This window comes from Geotrypetes seraphini, chromosome 13, assembly GCF_902459505.1.
Source record: "Geotrypetes seraphini chromosome 13, aGeoSer1.1, whole genome shotgun sequence".
Classification (NCBI taxonomy): Eukaryota; Metazoa; Chordata; class Amphibia; order Gymnophiona; family Dermophiidae; genus Geotrypetes; species Geotrypetes seraphini.
This window is the reverse complement of record NC_047096.1, coordinates 19603499-19624768: the sequence shown is the minus strand read 5'-3', so window position 1 is coordinate 19624768 and position 21270 is coordinate 19603499. Positions and strand designations below refer to the sequence as shown.

Below are 21270 nucleotides of genomic sequence, written 5' to 3'. Positions count from 1 at the left end.
TAGTGGGACACAGAGCCACTGCAAGCATGGATTTAGTATTGGCTCACAAAGACACAATCAAACGCCTTTATTCAATGGACATTTCACAAACAATGTACTAACAACATTTTTTGAACTCTAGCTAAATCAATACATTTTCAATTTAAAACTACAACATGCTGGAACAGAATTACTTTAAAACATATATAGCAACCCTGGATTCATATTATTCCTACCTCTGTATCGATTATATACTTACTGCTTGTTATATTAAGGAAACATTTGATATCTAAGAAATAAGTACTTTTCTCCATGCAATTCCAACACTTCTAATTTCTTTCTGCACTACCTTTGCGAATACATTCTAGCTGTGCCATTTAGCTATGATGTAGTTTTGCAGCCAAAGTCAAAAACTTACAAATTTCCTAAGGTCAAACCATTATCTCAATGATTTAAAAATGTGTTCCCTAGGGTCTACTGTTATTGGTATACTTAAAATAAAGTTGCTTCAGAATTTTTGCAGATGCCAGAATATACTCCTTTATTACTACAATTTCTCAAGCACATCACACTGTCACATCTATAAAGATATTCCCTTTCTCCCAAATATTTTAGCTTATTGCAGATTTCACAGTTTTAGAGGCCTGATCTGCTTTGCTATCCAGACTTTTAGTTTAGAACCTAATCTCTCCTCCCACAAAAAAATCCCACAAAAACTTTACTTGCAAATAAATACCTTCCTGTAGATTAACTTTTCAACATTTTGATCTTAAACTTTGCCTTAAGTATGATTATACAGTATGAATTCAAGCTGTAGGTTTCTGTCTTGGCTAAATGTAGCTGCTTGTGCAAAAAACAGCTCAAAACATGAAACCTTCTAGGTATCTCTCTCCCCCCCTTTTCCAAATATAGTTCTTTTTTCTATATGGAAGGTTAAAAAAAAAAAAAGAAGTAATGGAAAAATGTAGTCCTATCTAAACTAAACTAAACCTTAGGTTTGTATACCGCGCCATCTCCGCAAGCGCAGAGCTCGGCACGGTTTACAGAATTAAGAGGAAAGGAACTACAATGAAGGATAAAGGAGAGGGACTAAGAGGACAGAGAGGGACAGGATACTGGAGAATGGGAGGTGATTAGATTTTTGCAAAGAGCCAAGTTTTCAAGTGTTTGCGGAAGGATTGGAAGGAGCTTGAGTTTCTGAGTGGGTATGAGAGGTTGTTCCAGAGTTCTGTGGTTCTAAAGGGGAGAGATGTTCCAAGTTTTCCTGCGCGGGATATACCTTTTATAGAGGGGAATGATAGTTTCAGTTTTTTGGAGGGTCTGGTGGAATGTGGTTTTGAGGAATTCCAAAAGAGTGGGATAACAGGAGGAAGGACGCCATGTAGGATCTTGAAGGCTAAGCAGGCACATTTAAAGAGGACTCTGGAGTATATTGGGAGTCAGTGAAGCTTGGAGAGGAGTGGGGAGACATGATCGAACTTGCCTTTTGCGAAAATAAGCTTAGCCGCGGCGTTCTGAATTAGCTGAAGTCTATGGAGGTTTTTCTTAGTTAGGCTTATATAGATGGAGTTGCAGTAGTCTAGTCTAGAGAGGATGTAGATTGAATGAGGACGGTAAAGTGAGAATGATGAAAGCAGGATCTCACCTTCCTCAACATATGAAGGCAAAAGAAGCATTTTTTTATCAAAGAGTTGAGGTGATCAATGAAGGAGAGAGAGGAGTCTATGACGATGCCTAGGACTTTGCTTGAAAACTCAAGCTGAAGAGTGGGGCCAGAAGGTAATGGGATGGAGGTGGGTAAATGATCTAATGTTGGGCCGAGCCAAAGTAGTTTTGTTTTGGACTCATTCAGTTTCATTTGTACAGATTGGGCCCAGGATTGGAGATTCGTTATACAAGTGGATATGTTCTCAGCGAGGTTAGAGAGGTTCGAGTCGGTCTCGAGGAGGATGAGGATGTCATCGGCGTAGGCATATCTGCTATTTTCTTTCCTTAAGTCCTCCACATCAGTGGGTTATGTCTATAGACTAGCAGATGGAAATAGAACATCTTAAGTTGAAAAGAAAAGGCTTTCAACTTTGACATGTGTCGAGCCAAGAAAATGGCTACAAGAAAAAACATCTTCAAAGTAATGTCCTTCAGAGTGCAGGAGCCAAGAAGCTCAAACAGAGGACGAATCAATCACCGAAAGCACCAGATTGAGATCCCAAGCTGAAGGGTGAACCAGAGGTTGAATCAACTTCGCCACCCTCAAGAAACAGAGCACATCAGGAACAGACAACTGACAACCGCGCAAAAGACCTCCAAAAGAGGACAAGACTGCCACCTGTTCTGTTTGAACCCTCAGGGAGGACCAGGCAAGGCTGCACTCCAAGCCATCCTGTAAAAATTCCAAAATGTGCAGCAGGGATGCCCACAGGAGAACACCAGTCCTTGAAGAGGCATCAAATGCGCACATAAGCCCTGGACATCAAAAACTGATGAGATCTCAATAGGGTAGAGACGACTTTATCTGAACAACTCTTCTTGCTTTCAAGAGCAAAGCTGTAAGACAAAAGGGAACCAGACCGAGCATGGGAATGGGACCCTGAATCAGCAGATTGCTTGAGAAGGGCAAAGGAAGGGGGTCTGCCACGAGCAGATGAACCATGGGTGCCGGGCCAATCCGGTGCCACCAGGATCATCTGGCACGCATATCTCGAAATACAAAGAACTTTGCCCACTAGAGTCTACAGCAGGCCACTCGTTAGCCACTCCTGCACTAGAGCATCCAGCCCCTCAGCCTGACAATCCTTGTGCCAACTGAAGAACTGCCATGCTTTGGAGTTGAATCATGTGGCCTTGAGATCCATCATCGGGTGACCCCCCCACTTGCAAACTATTAGGTCAAAGACCTCCATCCCAAGGCACCACTTGCTGGGATCCAGAACATGATGGCTGAAGAAATCTGCCTGAACACTGTCCACTCCCGCTATGTGTGAAGCTGAGATGCCCATAAGGTGAGCCTCTGCCCATGCCATGAGCAGAGCCGCTTCCTGCACTACCAGATGACTCTTGGTTCCCTCCTGATGATTGACGTAAGCCACAGTCAAGGAATTGTCAGAGAAAGCCCACACTGCTTTGCCCTCCAGCAAAGACTGGAAAGCTGCCAACTTCAACTGAATAGCCCTGGTGGTCCCCAGAACATTGATTGACCAGGCCTCCACCAGCGACCAGCTGCTCTGAGCTGAATGACTCAGACACTGAGCTCCCCAGCCGAGGTCTCTGGCATCTAAGAAGCACTGTCCACTGGGGCTGATCCATTCACCCCCTGAACCAGATTGGAGGACTGAAGCCACCAAAGCAGGCTGCGACAAATGATCCCACAAAGAGGAACTGGAGAGTCCAGCTCATGAACTGCAGAGACCAGCTCATGAACTGCAGAGACCACCGCTGAAGCGCATACTGAAGGGGGCGCATGTAAGCCTGAGCCCACCGGCTCACCTCCAAGAAGGCCACCATCGACTAAGACCTGAAGAACTCCTGCACCTGGGGACGAGAACCCATCAAGGAGCCAATCTGCATCTGTAACTTCTGCACTGGTGCCTATCCAGAGCGGTGTTGAACAGAGCTCCAAGATACTTCAATCGTTGAGATTGAATCAATCTACTCTTGGAAAGGTCCAAAGACTGCAGCAACTCTACGACATGGGCTGTGGCTCGGGAGCTCTTCTGAAAGGACTTCACATGAATCAACCAGGCATCCAGATAAGAATGAACTAAGATACCTTCCTTACTCAAGGCCGCCTCCGCTGCTACCGCCACCACCACAACCTTGGTGAAGGTACATGCGGCCGTGGCTAGATCAAATGGAAGCACACAGAATTGATAGTGCTTTTCCAAAATCGCAAAGCAAAAGAATCACTGATGTGAGTCCCGAATGGGAATATGAAGATAGGCCTCCATGAAGTCAAGAGATGTCAGAAATTCCCTGGGCTGTACTGCTAAGATCACAGACTTCAGGGTCTTAACGTGAAAAAGAGGGACCCGGAGCGCCCTGTTCATACCTTTCAGCCCAGGATTGGACAAAAAGACTCCTCTTTTTTGGGCACCACAAAGTAAAAGGAGTACTTCTCGGTGCAAATCTCTGAAGGAGGCACAGGAACCACTGCCTTCAACCGCTGAACAGTCTGACGAAACGCCTGCTTCTTCCAAGAGGCTTGACAAGGGGAAGAGAGAAAAAGATCTGGCAGGGGCCGGTCAAACTTGAGAGCATACCCATCTCGAATCACCTCCAGGACCCACTGATTCATCGTGATCTTGGTCCACCCATGGTAAAACTTCCTTAAGCGGGCACCTACCTGAACTGAGGGAAGGACTTGAGCACTGTCATTGGGAAGGTCGAGCTGCTGAAGAGAGGGAGGAGGGGGTCCCGGCCTCCCCGGCAAGTATCCTGAAAGGACTGCATCCGCTGGAAGAAACGACTGTGGAAGAAAGCCACCGCTGAAGACAACCTACCAGGTCGATACCAGCGAAACTCTTGAAGATGACCTCAACTCAGACATCCTCTAGCAGACTGGCAAGGTTTGTCCTCTGGTAACTAGGGGCACCTTGGAGTCCGCCAAACTCTGAACCAGTTTGTCTAATTCTTCCCCAAAGAGAAAAGAACCGTAAAGGGAAACTTATTGAGCTTGGATTTGGAGGTTGCATCTGCCGACTAACCACACAGCCATAAGGTACATCTAAGTAGCCACCCCCAAGGCTTTAGCCGAAGCACTCAACAAGTCATACATGGCTTCTCTGAAAGATAAGAGCCCAATTCAATCTTAGCCACCTCCTGATCAACCAGCAACCAGTCATTAGACTCCCGATCCAATAAATGCTCGGCCCAGCGGAAACAGGCCCTGGTCACCAGACCACCACAAATCGCTGCTTGGACTAGAGCTGCCACATCAAAACTCTGTTTCAGAAGTGACTCCATCCTCCAATACTGGGGATTCCTCAGGGCTGAATTCCCCTCCACTTGGCAATGGCTGAAACCACAACATCCACAACTGAAGACCAAAAAGAATCCTTAGCCGGCTCAGGAATAGGATAAAGCCGGGACATGGACTGTGCCAGCCAAAAAGGGGCGTCCAGACTCTTCCACTAAACATGCACAATATCCTGGTGATCCTGATGCATGGGAAAGGAATGGGAAGCCATCTGAATCCCCTTAAGAAGAGGATCCACCACCCGCAGGAACCTCTTTGGTGCCCTCCTCAAAACAGAAGCTCTTGAAGCTCTTCTCAGTGAAAATTGCACACTACAGACAAATCCTCCCCTATGGGAGCTCAACAGCTAGCCACCCGCATCGTCCGCGCCCCATGAGACCTAGGTCCTCATCAGGCAACAAAACATCATCCAGCAACACATTGTTCTCCCATGAAACATGCAGCTATGTAGGTGGGGATGGAGGAAGCGTTAGCACTGACAAAGACCCCCGGACGAGGCCGAAGCCACCGAAGAAGAGATAGGGCCACCAGCTGCGTGCGTGCAATATGCCTTGTATATGGTGAGAACAAAATCTGGGGAAAAACCCACGGGTGGGACAGAATCATACTTCCCAACAGAAGAGACCTGCAAGACTGTTCCTGTCTCTTCAATCTAGGCAAGAGCTCCTGTGAAGACTCAGCCAAAATGGTGGAGTTTTTCGCCAAAGAAGAAAAACCAACCAAAAAGGCATCCCTGAGGCCTAAAAAAACAAAGTCACGATAAGGGAATCCCCAGATAGGCCCAATGCGCCAGTAAGGGAATCACCGGTACCTTTGGCGGTAAGGAAAGCTCGGTCTCCCCCCTAAGCCGGCAGCTGTGACAGCTGGGGATAGCCGGCAGTTCTTGTCTCCCCACCGTCCATGGCTGTCACACCCTTCGCAGCTTCCAGGGATACACTCGAGCCGGCTGGCACCAATGCTAGCGAGGGTTCCCCTTCCGGCCGTGAACACACTGAACACTTCTTCAGCTTGTGAGAACTATTCATTGTGAACTGCAAGGTAGGCTGAATCAAAATGGCAACTGAATGGGAGAAAAAAATGTGAATGAACACAGAAAGTAAAGCACTGCTTCAGGTCTTTTTTTTTCCCCTTCAATGAAACTTTAAATTAAATGGAGCAGATGCCACAGGCACTCAAATCTGTAGTGTTTGCCTTTCCTTGGCAAGGTGTACAGTTGAGGCTCCTCAAAAGAAAGAGTGGGGAGTTGGGGGGAAATGGGAATAGGGACTCAACCACATAAGTGTCCTGGCTGGCTCTGCCCCCAGCCCCCACCTCCCTCCCCAGCACCCCTCCTTCCCTACCCGGCTCTGCACGGGACAGGAAGATCACTCCTGCCCCAGTTCACTGATGGATCATCAGGGCTTTAAAAGATAGGCTTTTAAAAAGTCTGGGAGGTGGGAGGGAGATGGGATGTGTCAGAGTCAGCCAGGACAGGAGACGGGAGGAATCCCTTGTCCCAGCTTACCGCTGAACCACCAGAGCTTACGGCAGGCCCTAGAAGGGGAGGTGGGTGCTGTTCAAATTTTTTTGGCCCAAAATCTTGGTTTATATTTGAGTATACGGTATAATGGTTTATATTTGAGTTTACTGTACAATGGTTTTTATAATAATTCATGGGATTGTCCCTTCATATCTACCTGTTTTAGAATTGTTAAAGAGCAATCGCTTTTCTAAAGAAATACTGCTTCAGTTTCCTTCAATTTACAAAATCTGTTTTAAACGCTACTTGATAGAGTTTTTTTCATATCAAGCTATAACATTTTGTAACACTCATCCAATGATGCTCAGGACTGAGGCTTCATTACAATACATTGTACTTATAGACCGCATAGCCATTAGTTCAATGCAGTTTACAAAAGATTACTAACAATGGTCACAATGGGAGAAATAAAGTAAGTTAAGTAGTCAGATATTTTGTAAAAAGATAGGTCTTCAGTTGTGTTCTAAACTGTTTGTAAGAATAAGCTGTAAGCAGGAATGTTCGAAATTCTTTATCATGAAGAGCAGCTTGGGACGCTTCTTATATGAAGTCTTGTAAACTACCAAAACATACCTTTTTAGATCTTAATATCCTTCCTGGAATTGGAGGGGGGGGGTTGAATTGAATATAGATATATGTTGATAATTTGGTCCTTATCTTTTTATTGTATTCTGCATCAATACCTTTGGGTGAGGTAGTGGAATATAATTTTTTTATATTGTATTGTACAACCTTTGAAAGCCAAAATGCAGCTTTCCTTTTCAGACAGTACAGATCCTAGGGCACTGACTGCAGCAGAAATGTTAATCCCAGTGCTGTTGAAGGCTGTACCAGCTGGCACCTGCTGAAATTACCCTCAGAAAGAACATAATTAAGCATGGAAAAAAAAATCAATTTTCTGTTGTACACACTACTTGTTAATTTCACTGCAACAGCTCTTTGGATAAAAGCACTACAAAAATTAAACAATAGCAACAACAATCATAATTATACCCATAAGCCTATTTTTTATATCTCTTTCACTAGGCGGCACTTACTGATACCATATTAGTACCTTTCAAGTACTGGCATGGTTTCTGATAAGGCTCAGCAGAGCAAATCAGATTCATCTATAAAGGGAGCCATGAATGACAGCTAGGCAAGCAGAAGCTTTCAAAACCTTCAACACTAACTCCTTCAAAATAATTGTTTGATAATTCTATTTCTAACCTGATACAGGGTCAAAAATACCAGCAATTTACAGCACTAGCTCCAAGCTTAGTTAACAAAATTGTAACTTATGCCAACCTGTATTTGCTGTATACTGCTCTGGGTGAAGTAACTTCTGGGGCATGCCAACAGCAGCAGGCTCACCTTCTTGCACTGCCAGGCTGCCCCAAGATTCAATGCAGCAGCCAGGGAAGAGGTAGGTGGGGGAGTAGGGAGAGCCAGACAATCTCTCCCAATCTAAAAAAACCTATCTGGACACTAGGATCAGTCTAGGTTTTCCTGGCTATATGGTAACCCTAACCCATGCTCGTGAGCCATGCAGAAGGGAAATCCAAGATGGCCACCACAGCATTTTAGCACCAAAAAAAACCAGGTAAAAATGCCTTAACTGAAAGTAAAAACATCTGATAAACAGGATTTTAAAGGTGGGGACACTAGAGCAGAAGTAGGGAACTCCATTCCTCGAGAGCCATATTCCAGTCGGGTTTTCAGGATTTCCCCAATGAATATGCATTGAAAGCTGTGCATGCAAATAGATCTCATGCATATTCATTAGGGAACTCCTGAAAACCCGACTGGTATACGGCTCTCGAGAACTGGAGTTCCCTACCCCTGCCCTAGAGGATGTTGCAGAAGCCTTCAAAAGAGGGGTTTTCAAGACCCATCCCCCCAATTTTGCTCATAGGCTGTAATAGCCTTACGCACTGTGACATGTGCTCTGAAGGTGCTGCAGCCTGCCTCAACTCCAAGAAGTAACTGGATCTGGGAGAAGAATCTCTGCCTCATCTGTCAGCCTTCCAAATGCTGAAATCTTAAGGCTGCCAGTCAAACCTAAGTCAGACTGATCATCAACCCTTGCGAACTGTGCATGTGAATGGGGAGAGGCGCTGAGCCTCCTGTGGATGTCTAACAGCCTGTGCTCAAATCGCCTACGATTCAGTAGGTGGGCTAAGCTACTAGGGATATTGACCCCGAGCTCCACAAATGTTTTCTGCAGGCTGGCCAAAAAGATCTCCAAGAGATTAACCTGCTGGCTGCAGATCTAAGTCTGATTTTTCTCCACACAGGCAGAGCTTTTCCCCACACTAGGGAGTTCTGATGCATTGATAGCTGCAAAAAAAATGTGAAAAATACAGAAAATAAGAAAGAAATATACAGTGCAGATCAGAAAAGACACCTTTTGACTCATGTGCACAAGGAAAAACTGAAGGGGGCAGCAAATCCCTCTGGAGGAGGATCTGAAATCCTGGAATGAATTCCTTCTGAATGGCTCACAAGCATGGGGAGAATACCCTACTGTCCAGAATGACACACCTATTGCAGTAGAAACTGCAAATAACTGGGCCCAAAAGCCCAAATCACAGACCCACTGCTGCTGCCATCCCCAGACTTTGGTTGCCTCCAGACCCTTCAAAATCTTATAAAAATTAGAAGCCTGATGTCCCGCACCTCATACTTTAGCAAAAACCATTTCAAGTTTAGACACAGCAGACAAGTTTGAATACTGCAGTTTCCAGGCCTGAAAGGTAACTGCCAACTGTCACCACTGGTAGAGTGGCATGGGTGGAAGCTAATACCACTTAATTAGCTCAGAGAAAATGCCTAAACGTTCCCTCTCCAAAATATCTGCAAGCGACCAAACTCCATGTAACTACCACAAGGGCCTCCAAAACAAAGAGTTATCAATAAGTAAGACTGGATTGTTCAAAGAGAGCTGCCATGAGCCCTTCCCCCTCCCCGGGCATACCCAAGTTCCAATCCAGCCCCACCAATATGCTATAAGTAACACGGAAAACACCACTGCCCAACAAATAAAGTGGCACATGGCAGCCAACCTCTACAAAGAACAGTACTGACAACTCCACGCTCCAGCTGAAGCTAGCGAGTCTTCTCTGCCAACATAAGCCTAAAGGACCAATAGTAATAACATCATCACAGAAGCTGTTCCAGAGAGCCTAAAGGACCAATAGTAATAACATCATCACAGAAGCTGTTCCACAGATGTGGGGCCCAATCATCAAAAAAAGCCATCTTCTGGTATTCAGTGGGCTTTCCCCCTGCCTAGCAAAGGCCCTCCTAAGATGACAGTACGCTGCTGACCCTGCACATACTGAGAGAGGCACTAAGGCAGAGCTTCAGAACTGTGGGTTGAAACCCAGAATGGGGTCAAGAAACCCATGTTTGGGGTCGTAAAATTGGCTGGGTTCACATAGATACATCATTCTGCACCATCAGGCAGGTCATAAAATTTTATTTGGTCATGGGATATCAGCCACAAAGAAATTGATTGGTACGCTATGGTTATCCAAACTCAAATTATAAATTGCCTTAAAAAGTCAAGCATAATGCTTTAAACCTTATACGAAATTTCATAGGCTAACAGAGATTGAAGGATTAGCCTAACATGATCTTTTGCCCATAATCCACTCACACTGTTCTGTTTTGAGTCAGTTGTGGCCTTCAATAAACCACATTAAAGTAGTACAGATGGATTTAACTAGTATCTGGGCTACTAATGGCAGCTGTTGGGCTGCCAAATATTGATGCAATGGGCAATTTTCCCTAGCTGAATGAAAGATGACTGCAACACTGAATGATATCTGTGTTTACATAGATAAAATAAGATCTAGAAAAACTCCCCAAGTCTCGTAAATCTGTTTATACATCAGACCAAACCTTTCCATCAATCTAATTTTGGCACTATATATAGAATCCGGCAGATAACCTGTAATGAACAGGGTCAAGAAAATCTGAAGTATTCTTATCACTCAAGAACTTGTACAATCAAGTATCACAGGGAATCCAGGTGGTATCAAAAGGCTTTGTACAAAATCCTATAATGTTACATCTTTAGATTTATTTTGTATTTACTATACAACTGATACTAAGCAGAGGAAAAAAAAATGTAGTACAATCATTGGACAGGAAAGTAAAGTAAACATTCACACCAAAGAAAGACAAAAAGTTATTAGGGAGGTTGCACAGTTCAGGCCAAACCAGGGAGAACAAAGTTGTATGTCTGTTGGAAAAGCCACGGTTTTACTGCAATTTGAACACATTTTAAAGACAATTTTCCTCAAACCTCTAACAGAAGAGAATTCCACAATGCTAGGGCCCAGTAAGGATTAGTAAGATGTGACAAGTAGGGAGGAGAACCCATTTGAAATGCCTTAAATAGTAACAAAAGGACTTTGAATTTTATTCTAAAGTCAACAGGAAGCCAGTGATGTTTTAGGGCAACAGTGACATGATCAATGGAAGTTACAAAGGAGACAGATAAAATGTTATTATGTACCGTCTAGAGCTCCTTACCAAGATAGTTTTAGTGGCAACTAAATATTACAATAAAACCCCTACAAGTTAATCAGTATGTTTCTAAAGCATAAATAATGACAAAATTTTAATTTTTTATGCTTGTGGCATAAAATTGTTGAAATCAGTCTATCATCTTGTTATATCGTGTATTTTAAATAACATTGACTTATCTGCCTGTGTAGGAGATACTCAATCCACGGTATCAAAGTATGCGCCCAGCACAAAAAGGAGATACTGCAGTCTCCCATGAAGGTTGTGCATCTGTGCCAAAGCCCTCCCCACATTACTGAAAAAGCAGATTTTGGTACTCTTAAAGATGTACCAAAATGTTACATTGAGAGAGGCAAGTAGTACATTATAGACTAAACAATTAAATCATTGAGGCATGAGCTTTCAAAGACCAGACTTCACGTCATCAGATGCATCTGGTTAGTCTATAAAGTATCATCTGCGTTTGTCAATTTTGTTATACGAAACTAACACAAGGCTACCCCTTTCAAAATGTTAAAAATACCGACAGAGAAAGGCAGCAGGGAAAGGATCTTCACTTTCACTTTTAACATCTATTTGTGTAATGAACTACCACAGTGCAAAATAATTCGTATCCAATTTATTCTTGAGATCATTTTATATACTTGTGGAATTGTACACCAGTTTGGTAGATGCAGCACCTGAATTTGGATACCACATTAACATTAATAAGTGTTGCAAGCTTAGGGCAGAGGGAGCCAATCCAGTACTTCAATTTATGTCAGATATGGATCTCAAATATTCTGAATATCCTGTTCCCTGAATAAATGAGGAGAAAGGATCTTTGCATTTGTGGAAAGCAAGGTGTCAGCTGTGACTTACCACTATGTATTGCCTGGCTTCTGCCACAGGAATACATTTACTTTGCAACTGTTTGGGATTTCCACAGTCAAAATCACCTTAAAAAATAAAACACCAAAAAAAGAACATGAAAATTTGGCCAGTAGTAAGATGCATAATGTTCTCCACCCTGCTCTCATTCTCTCATCTCGATCCCTATACTGTCTAAGCATCAGAGCCGTCATCCGTCTCCATGTAATGTCCCCTTACAGGCTTATAGCCTCCCTCTCTCTACTTCCTGACACTGCACCCCTTACCCTCCCCCAGTTTCTCATATTTTTCATGCCCTTTGCCTTTCAGCTCATACCCCTCCTTTTCTCACCATACATTCCAGCTTTAACTCACATTTTGAGCTTCACACATTGGGGGTACATTTATAAAATCATTTTAGTATGCACAGCTGCATACTCGAAATAGATGTTCTCTGTGGACAACATGATCCTACAGTCACACAAGTGGTCACCTTACTGCATGGAAAGAGTTCTTCCAGAGCTCTAGAAAGATTTCCTGAGTCTGCATAGATAAATGTTGCCGCTCTACAGCAAGGCGTTAATTCTCTACAAGTCTAAAGTTAGGCTCCTAATGTGTGTGCACTAAGAGCAATTCTAGAACAGCAATTATAAATGTAAATATTGCTGCTGTTAGAGTAGGGATCTCAAAGTCCCTCCTTGAGGGCTGCAATCCAGTCAGGTTTTCCTCAATGAATATGCATTGAAAGCAGTGCATGCACATAGATCTCATGCATATTCATTGGGGAAATCCTGAAAACCCGACTGGATTGCGGCCCTCAAAGAGGGACTTTGAGACCCCTGTGTTTGAGAAATAGCCTGATCAAGCATCTGTAGCTTTCTCCTCCACCACAAACTCCAGACTCTGTCCTTCCAACTTGCTGAACCTTGAGCCTATAAGAGACTTCCTGAAATGGTAAGTCATGCTGCGTCCTAGCTCTATTCAAATCACAGCTACAAGCCTACTTAATTCTTTACTCCTTTTTCACCTGTTCAAGATCCATATTTTAACTGTTCCCAAAATAAATATACAGTAAAACCTTGGATTGCTAGTAACTTGGTGTGTGAGTATTTTGCAAGACGAGCAAAATGTTTTATTAAATTTTAACTTGATAAAACGAGCAATGTCTTGCAATACGAGCATGTATACATGTGGCATGTCATCACAACTGAGCCGACGGTTCTTCTCCCTCTGACACTGTGAGGTCTTGAAATAGAAGAACGCACTGTATATGCGTGTCACAACTGAGCTGATGGTTCTTCTCTCTCCGATATTGCGAGGTCTTGCAATACAAGAACGCACTGTATATGCGTGTCACAACTGAGCTGATGGTTCTTCTCTCTCTGACGCGGAGTATAGTGACTGTTCTAAACATACTACAGTACAGTATTTTCTATTAAAGTTTTTGGGTTGTGAAACGAATCATCTGATTTTCGTTATTTCTTATGGGGAAATTATCTTTGATATACAAGTGCTTTGGACTACAAGCATGTTTCCGAACAAATTATGCTCGCAAACCAAGGTTTTACTGTATTTCTGATGCTTCGTTTTGTCCATATATCTTGAATAGATTGTAAACTCTGTCAAGCAGGGATAAGAACTGCCATACTGGGACAAACCGAATGTCCACCAAGCCCAGTATCCTGTTTCCAACGGTGGCCAACCCAGGTCCCAAGTACCTAGATAGATCCCAAGTAGTAAAACAGATTTTATGCCGCTTATCCTAGGAATAAGCAGTGGATTTCCCCAAGCCATCTCAATAATGGACTAAGGACTTTTTTAAACCCCACTAAGCTAACTGATTTCACCATATTCTCTAGCAACAAATTCCAGAGTTTAATTACACGTTGTGTCAAGAAATATTTTTCCAGTTTTAAATCTATATATTTATGTACAGTGTTGTGTATGTCTTGAAGTACTAGAGAAATGATTAGTAGTAATCTTGGTGGTACTGTTTCCACTTTATAATAATAGACCTGACACAAGGCCTAATAGATATTAAAAAGCACACTGAAAAGTCCTTCAACCTGTATCTTTGAATATCTTTACCCTGGAGTTCTTTTTAATTTAACATGTTTAGATCTTTGCTTCAAATTCATTTATGCAATAGAAACAATTTGAATCTTCATCCAGGAATACTTGAATCAATTTAACTACTATAGTTGGCATGGGTGTGTTCTCTTTAACTTGTTATGGGCATTTAAGGTAGTTTTTTGGAAATAGGGCTATGAGAAAGGCTGTGAAGAATTATGCAATCAAGATGTTTTAGTTTCTTATTTTTTAATCATTTCTATAGTTGTTCCTATACCTTGAGAACACAGAAGTGTGCACACTGGTAAAACAAACTCCTTACTTAAAATCATTCTGTATTTTAAATCTCTGTAGAAGAAAACTCACCTGCCTCCTTTGCCAGGTAGTTATACAATTCAAACAGCATTTCCATTAAAACTTTCTTCTGTTCAGCTCGACAGAACTGAAAAACATTTGAATAAAGAGCATGTTTGGAAAGTCCACTTATCTGATTGTATAACTAAAAACATTTGATGCTTGATGCTAGAATGAACCATGGTGCCTACTTTTTTTCCCAACTATAAAATTCAAATCTGCAAGGCATAATGTAGCTCCTTTCACATTCAGTTTCTATATTCCTAATAAATCCATAAGTAGGCTTAAGGGGCATAGATGTGTCACATTATTTAAGATACAAGGTCACTTGAATCTGAGAGCTCACCCTCAGAGGCAGACCACACAGAATGGCTGCAGCTGACTTAATTCTGGCACTATTATTTTAATTGCTTTAATTATAATATTTTTGTTTCAGAGAAGACAGACTGTTAGGCTGCTGGTAGCATGATTAAAGTTTCTCCCATCCACACCTCCCTCTGTTCTTGTACCGACTGCTTTGAGGGCAATGTTCTCCAAATATTTTCATATAACCCAGCCCTACCTCTTTTCCCCTGTATCTTGCTCCCATCAGACTTCTACTGTGAGTCAACAACACTGAAGTCCATACAAATTGAGTTATGTCATGCTGTGTCTTGCATGGGCCGATTATACTGCCCGTTGTGGAGGGATGGGGAGGTTTGCAGCTATGACTGCAACCCTAAATGAGGCTTTTGTACCACCATTTATAAATTGCTATTCTAGGTCAAAGATCTTTCTGCTTATTAGCTGAATTAGGTAGGGAAGTCATTGTCTGCCATAATATGCCAGCCACTATTCTAGCTCTCAGATTGTCAAAAGCCCTTGCTGTTTAAAAGGGCACTGCCCCATCATGTTTTGTCTGCATTTATTTTCCATATTTAATAGACTGCAAGCTTCAATAAGTACTATCTATAAAACTCTTCACGCAACTGAAGGATTATATAAGTATTATTTATTTAAAAATTTATATACCGCATACAACTATGCGGTTTCCAAGTCACATACATAAAATCTTGTTTCCCTACGATATCCACATATAATGTAGACATGTCTGGACAACATCATAGACATCCCCCAATATAAAATATCAAAAATCAAGGCAAAACCACATATACATCAAATGATCAATTCTAAGGTAGATAGCCACACCAAGTAACATTAAAAACCTGTAACCAGATATCAATCAGTAAAATCAAATGTGAACACTCAGATCATAATTAAGCCAAAGCAGTTCAATTTATAAACCCCTAGAATGGAGGATAAAAGAAAATCAGGTGAGCACAAGCAAATTAAGATGGCTAGTTGAACTATGTAAAGACTTTGGGAATTAAAATGGATGCTATGTGGTGTCATAGCTCATGAAGACCCATTCTAAGTGGCTCACAACTTAGTAATAATGTCAAAAATAAAAAGGATTCAACACACATGTATTAACACAAATTATGGCCAAAGAGTGACTATTTCCCATGGTCATTATAGCTTATATTTGCAAGAGTGGCATCCACAGTTGTAGGCACCAGCAACAGTATAATTCACTGAGCCTTCTTTTTCTTCCTACTAGACACAATATTGGGGAAACCTATTAGAGAATTAAGCACCAATGTGAATAAAGTGTTTTAAGGTAATAATGCATGCATATTACATGGAAAAAATTATGTGTTATTTTATCATAACACATAGTTTAAGCCACCGTGGGGCTGCATAATGAGATTCAAAGCATAGATACTTCATTACTACACAAATCAAATGAGGCAACTTGTGCTGAATGTTACCCAACACAGACCAATGCACTTGACTGCCATTTTAAAGGGGTGGCACCTTCAGCAAGTTGGGGTGCTCCCCCCTTCAAAGACAAAAGAGTAGTTAGTTTAAGCACCACCGTATTTCCCTCGCTCTATAGGTTTCCATCCCTAAGACTCACAATCTAAGGATCCCCAGGCCTACCTTCTGTATATTCATTGGTGGTCAAGGAGGTTGCGGGGACAGGAGTGATTCTCAGTTGTTCCTTCTGTCAGCCTAGCATTGCTAGCAATCAGCATTTTCGGTTAGCCTAACCAATGTCAGCAAAGGCCTATGGGAGATCATATCATTCATGTCTGACCTTAGGAAATGTCATTGCTGACAGCCTTAATTAAATCAATGCATTAAAGGTAAGAAACGAATTTGCAGCTAAGAGGTGCGAAGAGGTGTCAAGATGTGTTAATGTCTGGTGCTTAAGATGGACAGCTTAGGATGTACAATGGGTCCAGGTGCACAGATAACTAAAATTAATCAGAAACTATTGTCAGAGGCATACTAGAAAGTAAATTTGACTCCAGCCTATTCTTCTCCAGTCTAGCACACCTCACTCACCTTCCTGGTCAGTGAAACTAACCATTGTTTCAGACAGTTTACAAAGGATGGGGATACTTAACTTCAATAGATTCTATTGAAGTTCAATAGATTCTATATTTAGAATAAGATTCCAAGCTATAAAAGGCTCCTCTCTGCAATACCCCGCTCTATCTCTGGAACCTGAAGCTTGGAACATCATCCCCCACCCCCCTTTCTCTCTCTACCTGTCTGTCCTCACAGCACCTATTCTCTCTCATTCACAAGAGCACAAAAGAAGTCTCTGTAATTGTAAAACTTATTCCTTAATGGTAATGCTCAACTGTAATGCTTAATCTTTATGAACCTTGCTTTTCTATAATATTAAGTCTATTTCTATATTATATTCTTTATGCAATCACTTCTGGCTGTGCTTCTTATTTGATTCTACTTCCCGGTATGGAATCTGGGTCCCTCTCTTCTTTTGGGTGTGTCCATGCCTCCCTCAGTTGGTGACCGTATTCTGCACGCCTATCTGTCTCCCCCTCGACCCTTGTCCATGTATTTCTCTGTCTTGCATGCACCTCCCTCTTCCCAGGTTGGGCAGCTGTTCCTTGGATAATCCCAGGTCTGGCACTTTCTCTCTCTTTCGTGGCACAAAATAGTTTATTTGAAGCCTTAACAGCCCCATCAGAGCTGTATACTGCACAATAGGGCTTGCCTTACTTTTCCCCCTCTCCAAGCTCGATCGCTTCTTTTCTCTCGGGCCCTCTGTCGGCGGTTCATGTGGTCAGTGAGCAGACTGATACTTTCAGCTATCTGGAGGACTCAAATATTAACCAAGTCCCCCATTTTTTGGTCCAAAAATCTCAGTTTATATTCAAGTATATATGGTACATCATTTTCTACTAGATATCAAGGCACTGGGTGAAAAAGTGACTTGCTCAAGATCACAAGGAATGTCAGCCCCTTATTCTTATTAGAGCATGCCTTTTATGTAAATGGAGGAGATCCCCCAGTTAACACCACCCTCAGTCTTCTGCATCATTTTAATTACTTTCTCTTTCCCTCATTCAAAGTTTTATCATTAGTTAGACTATTAAAATTTACAATTTTTCTTCTTGGCACAAAAGTATTAGCAACTGCTACATTTATATGTGGCTTGGCACAATCAGAGCAAATGATAATAGAGCAGAGCAAGATTGCTCTATTGGCCAGTCTTTATCCTGCCCAACCATCAAATACTGGCCAGTTTAAAACCAATAAAAACAATTTTGATTAGCTTTTAACTTTCAGGATTTTTCAGTTACAAACCCGCATAATATTTTACATGTTAATTTCTTTGTGCGTACATACAAATTTGAAAAATAAACTTACAGAGTCCTGTCTGCCTTCGCAGCCAGCTGGTAACTGCTTTGCTGAAAGAAAGGAAAATACTGTCAGAGCCCTGCCAACCTTCACAGACAAAAACTTTAAATTTCAGTTTGTCAGCTTTGTTAAATGGACCGTTTCCATGGCTGTCGCTTCTGATACCAGATGGTTACTATTTCATACATATTTATTATGAATATCCTGAAAGCTTACGGGACAAATTGTATACAGGCAGTCCTTGGGTTACAAACGTCCGACTTACGTTGGACTTGTACTTATGAATGCAGTGGCAGCAGCAGGTTAGATGATGACAGCTTTCAATCCATTCTACTCAAGAGCCCTCCCTCCCCCCAGCATACTGGTGCAAATATCTTCCACCCACTGCTCACGGCAGCATAGGCTCCTTTCCGACGTCACATCCTGGTCCCACGACTAGAAAGTGATGTGAGAAGGGAGCAGACGCCAGCATGAGCGGCAAGTGGAAGATGATGCTCATGCTGGCAAACATTTAAAGAGATATACAGGGGAGGAGAGGAAGTGCTTTCCATCCCTGCGGCAGCAGAGCTCAATGTCGGTCACTTCCAGTGCACTCTGGAAATAAAGACGACGTGTCCGGGGTCAGTGCATGTAGTACAGTGAAGAATGATAGTTAAGTGTAAACCTCCTAGCTTTTCTTTCTATTTAAACTACAGTACTTTATTTTGAGGATTCTTTCTGTAATGTTTTTACAGACTTTATACTGTACAGGAGAGCATAAATACACACAGATTCTCACATGATCTGAGTTACATACAAATCAACTTAAGATCAGTTTTAAAAATGGAACTCATTCTTTAGGGATAGGCAATCATTTCAAATCTTAAAGCATGGAATTAAAAAAAAAAAAAAAAAAAAAAAGAGTATAGCTATGGGATGAGAATGGGCAGGTCAAGGGTGTTCCTAAAATTTGTGCGGTGTTATGGAATAACACGGATGGAATGCCCAAATTGGGTGATGGGAATTACATCTGGTTTCAGTAGGTGTAGGTTCTGATGCCCAAATTTGGGTGATGAAACTGACACTCAATTCTGTTCTATAAAGGACACATCTTTGATTACCCATTATAGAACAGCACCGACTGCCAATTTTTGAGCACATTCTTAAATCTAACCCATAGTGTGTAATCTTCCCTGAGAGGGCATTTAAGCACTCAAACTTTGGGGGCCCTTTACTAAGTGTTTTAGATTTGTGCTCAAATGTACATAAAATTTTCATCAAGGCATGGTAACTACAAAATCTAACAAGGGAACTACCCGGGCTTGAACCCAGTATATCCTTTGCAGCAACTGTGTTAAAATGACCATTAGTAAGTGGTAGCGCTGATGCATTTAGCACCTCCTTCAATCATTTTTATTAGCTTTTTGTTGTCTCAGGAGAAAAATCATTGAATGTGCACTGTTTTGCAAAAAGGGTAAATTACAGGGGTCTCCAAGGGTCACACAGTTTTATTTGGCTACAATCATGGGATCACAACTGCCCTAGGCAGAGAAAAGGCAACTTACAGTTGGGTTCTGCCCAGCGGCTGCCAACCAGCTTCATACACAGGATGCCAACAAAGGCGATCAGCAGCAGCAGAGTGGCAAAATACAGGAACCGCGAGAGGTAGCGCTCCAGTGGCACGGGTGTCGCAGGCCCAGGCTTTCCCGATGCTCCCCACCGTTTCCAGAACCAGCTGAGCACGCCGGGTCCTGCAGTTCTCACCTCCTTCTCGCTACCGTACCAGCTCCTGTGGCCGGTCCATTCCCCTTCCCGCGAAAGTCCCAGGCTCGGCCGTGGCCTCTCTTGCGAAGATCCTCCGCTCAGCCACGATGGCTCCCGAGAGACCGAGTCGCGCAGCCGCTGCCTAGCTTGAGAGGTCTCCCCGGGCAGCCACGACCTTTCCAGGGCAGCTCCTTTGCTCTGCCAGGGACTTTCCTGCGAAGCTCTTTCACTCGTCCACCGTCGGGAGACTCCTTCATTCAGCCACGACTTTTCCTCCGAGGCTGCATCGCTCAACAGGGGCCGCCCCCGGGAGACCTTATCGCCCACCCACGACCTCCCCATCGAGGGTTCCCCGCTCAGGCTAGCTCTCTCCGAGGGCCTTTCAGGCAACCACCGCACCGGAGAGACACTTTCGTTCGGCCGCGACTTCTCCCGCGAAGCCTCTCCGCTTAGCCTCGACCCTTCCTCGGAAGCGCTTTTGCCCCACCACAGCCACGGCCTCCCCTGCGACGTTTCCTCGCTCACCCTGGGCTTCTCCTCATTAGATCTATCGCTCAGCCACGGCCTCCCCTGCGAAGTTCCTTGGCTCAGCCTGGGCCTTTCTTCGTAAGCGCTTTCGGTCTGCCACGGCCTCCCCTGCGAAGCTCCTTCGTTCAGCCTGGGCCTTTCTTCGTAAGCGCTTTCGGTCTGCCACGGCCTCCCCTGCGAAGTTGCTTGGCTCAGCCTGGGCCTCTCTTCGTAAGCGCTTTCGGTCTGCCACGACCGCTGGCGCAGGCCTTGGTGGTCGGGCTGAGCCGGGCGCTGCAAGACTCCGCCGCTCCGGTTCTGCGACCGGGCTTCGCTGCGCAGGCGCTGCAGCTTGCTCTCGTAGAGCTTGCGGGTGCTGTCGGTGATGGGTCCCGGGGAAAACCCCAGAGCCCGAAGCTCCCGTCGCAGCTCCTCGTCAGACAGCGCGGCCATGGTGACTGCCACTCGCCCGGAAGTAATTCCAGTTTCCGGGGGGGGGGGGGTCTCTACGTGAACGGAGGGAGCGCGGTGACGCTGGGCGGCCGCATTGATGAGGGCAGACACCTTAAAGCCGCCATTTTGGTAAGGCCGTTTCTCTTGACTCGCGGTCATAAGGCTTCTATTTAGAGATTTAGGCCAGGATTGTCAAAAACCCGCGTTAAACAGCGACGGTCTGCTAACGCGGCCGTTTTGATAGCGAATTAAAAAAAACAAACAAACACAAAAACCCGAGGCATTCTCAAAAAATCACGCGTGCAAATGAGGTTGGCGGACAGCAGCGAAGATTCGACTAAATTTGCATGTGCCCATCGCTGGTGATAGCAATGGGCACATGCGCAGAAAAAACAAAAACACAACTGCGGGAGAGATGCCCACTTTCCTCGCTGCCCTAAAATCCCAGCCACGACACCCCCTCCCCCGCAGCAGGAGAGATGCCCACTCTTTCCTGATGCCCTAAAATCAGCATGTTTAGTGGAGATAGGCATTGCTCTCATGCACAGCTGATTACCTTTTAAAGGTCATTCTTTCAAACCATAAGAGAAAG

At 43.6% G+C, this 21270-nt stretch overlaps 1 protein-coding gene across 1 annotated transcript in view; it reads right to left on the bottom strand.

Moving 5' to 3' along the window:
• Positions 1 to 20849, bottom strand: part of LEMD2 (LEM domain nuclear envelope protein 2) — a 38160-nt gene extending 17311 nt beyond the window's left edge. The window contains exons 1-4 of the mRNA XM_033918404.1: positions 19520 to 20849; positions 17985 to 18025; positions 14271 to 14346; positions 11847 to 11923 (exon numbers count right to left, since the gene is read on the bottom strand). Coding sequence (XP_033774295.1) covers positions 11847 to 11923; positions 14271 to 14346; positions 17985 to 18025; positions 19520 to 20837 — 1512 coding nt within the window. The 5' untranslated portion in view covers positions 20838 to 20849. The remainder of the gene's footprint in view (positions 1 to 11846; positions 11924 to 14270; positions 14347 to 17984; positions 18026 to 19519) is intronic.
• Between the last annotated feature and the right edge of the window lie 421 nt (positions 20850 to 21270).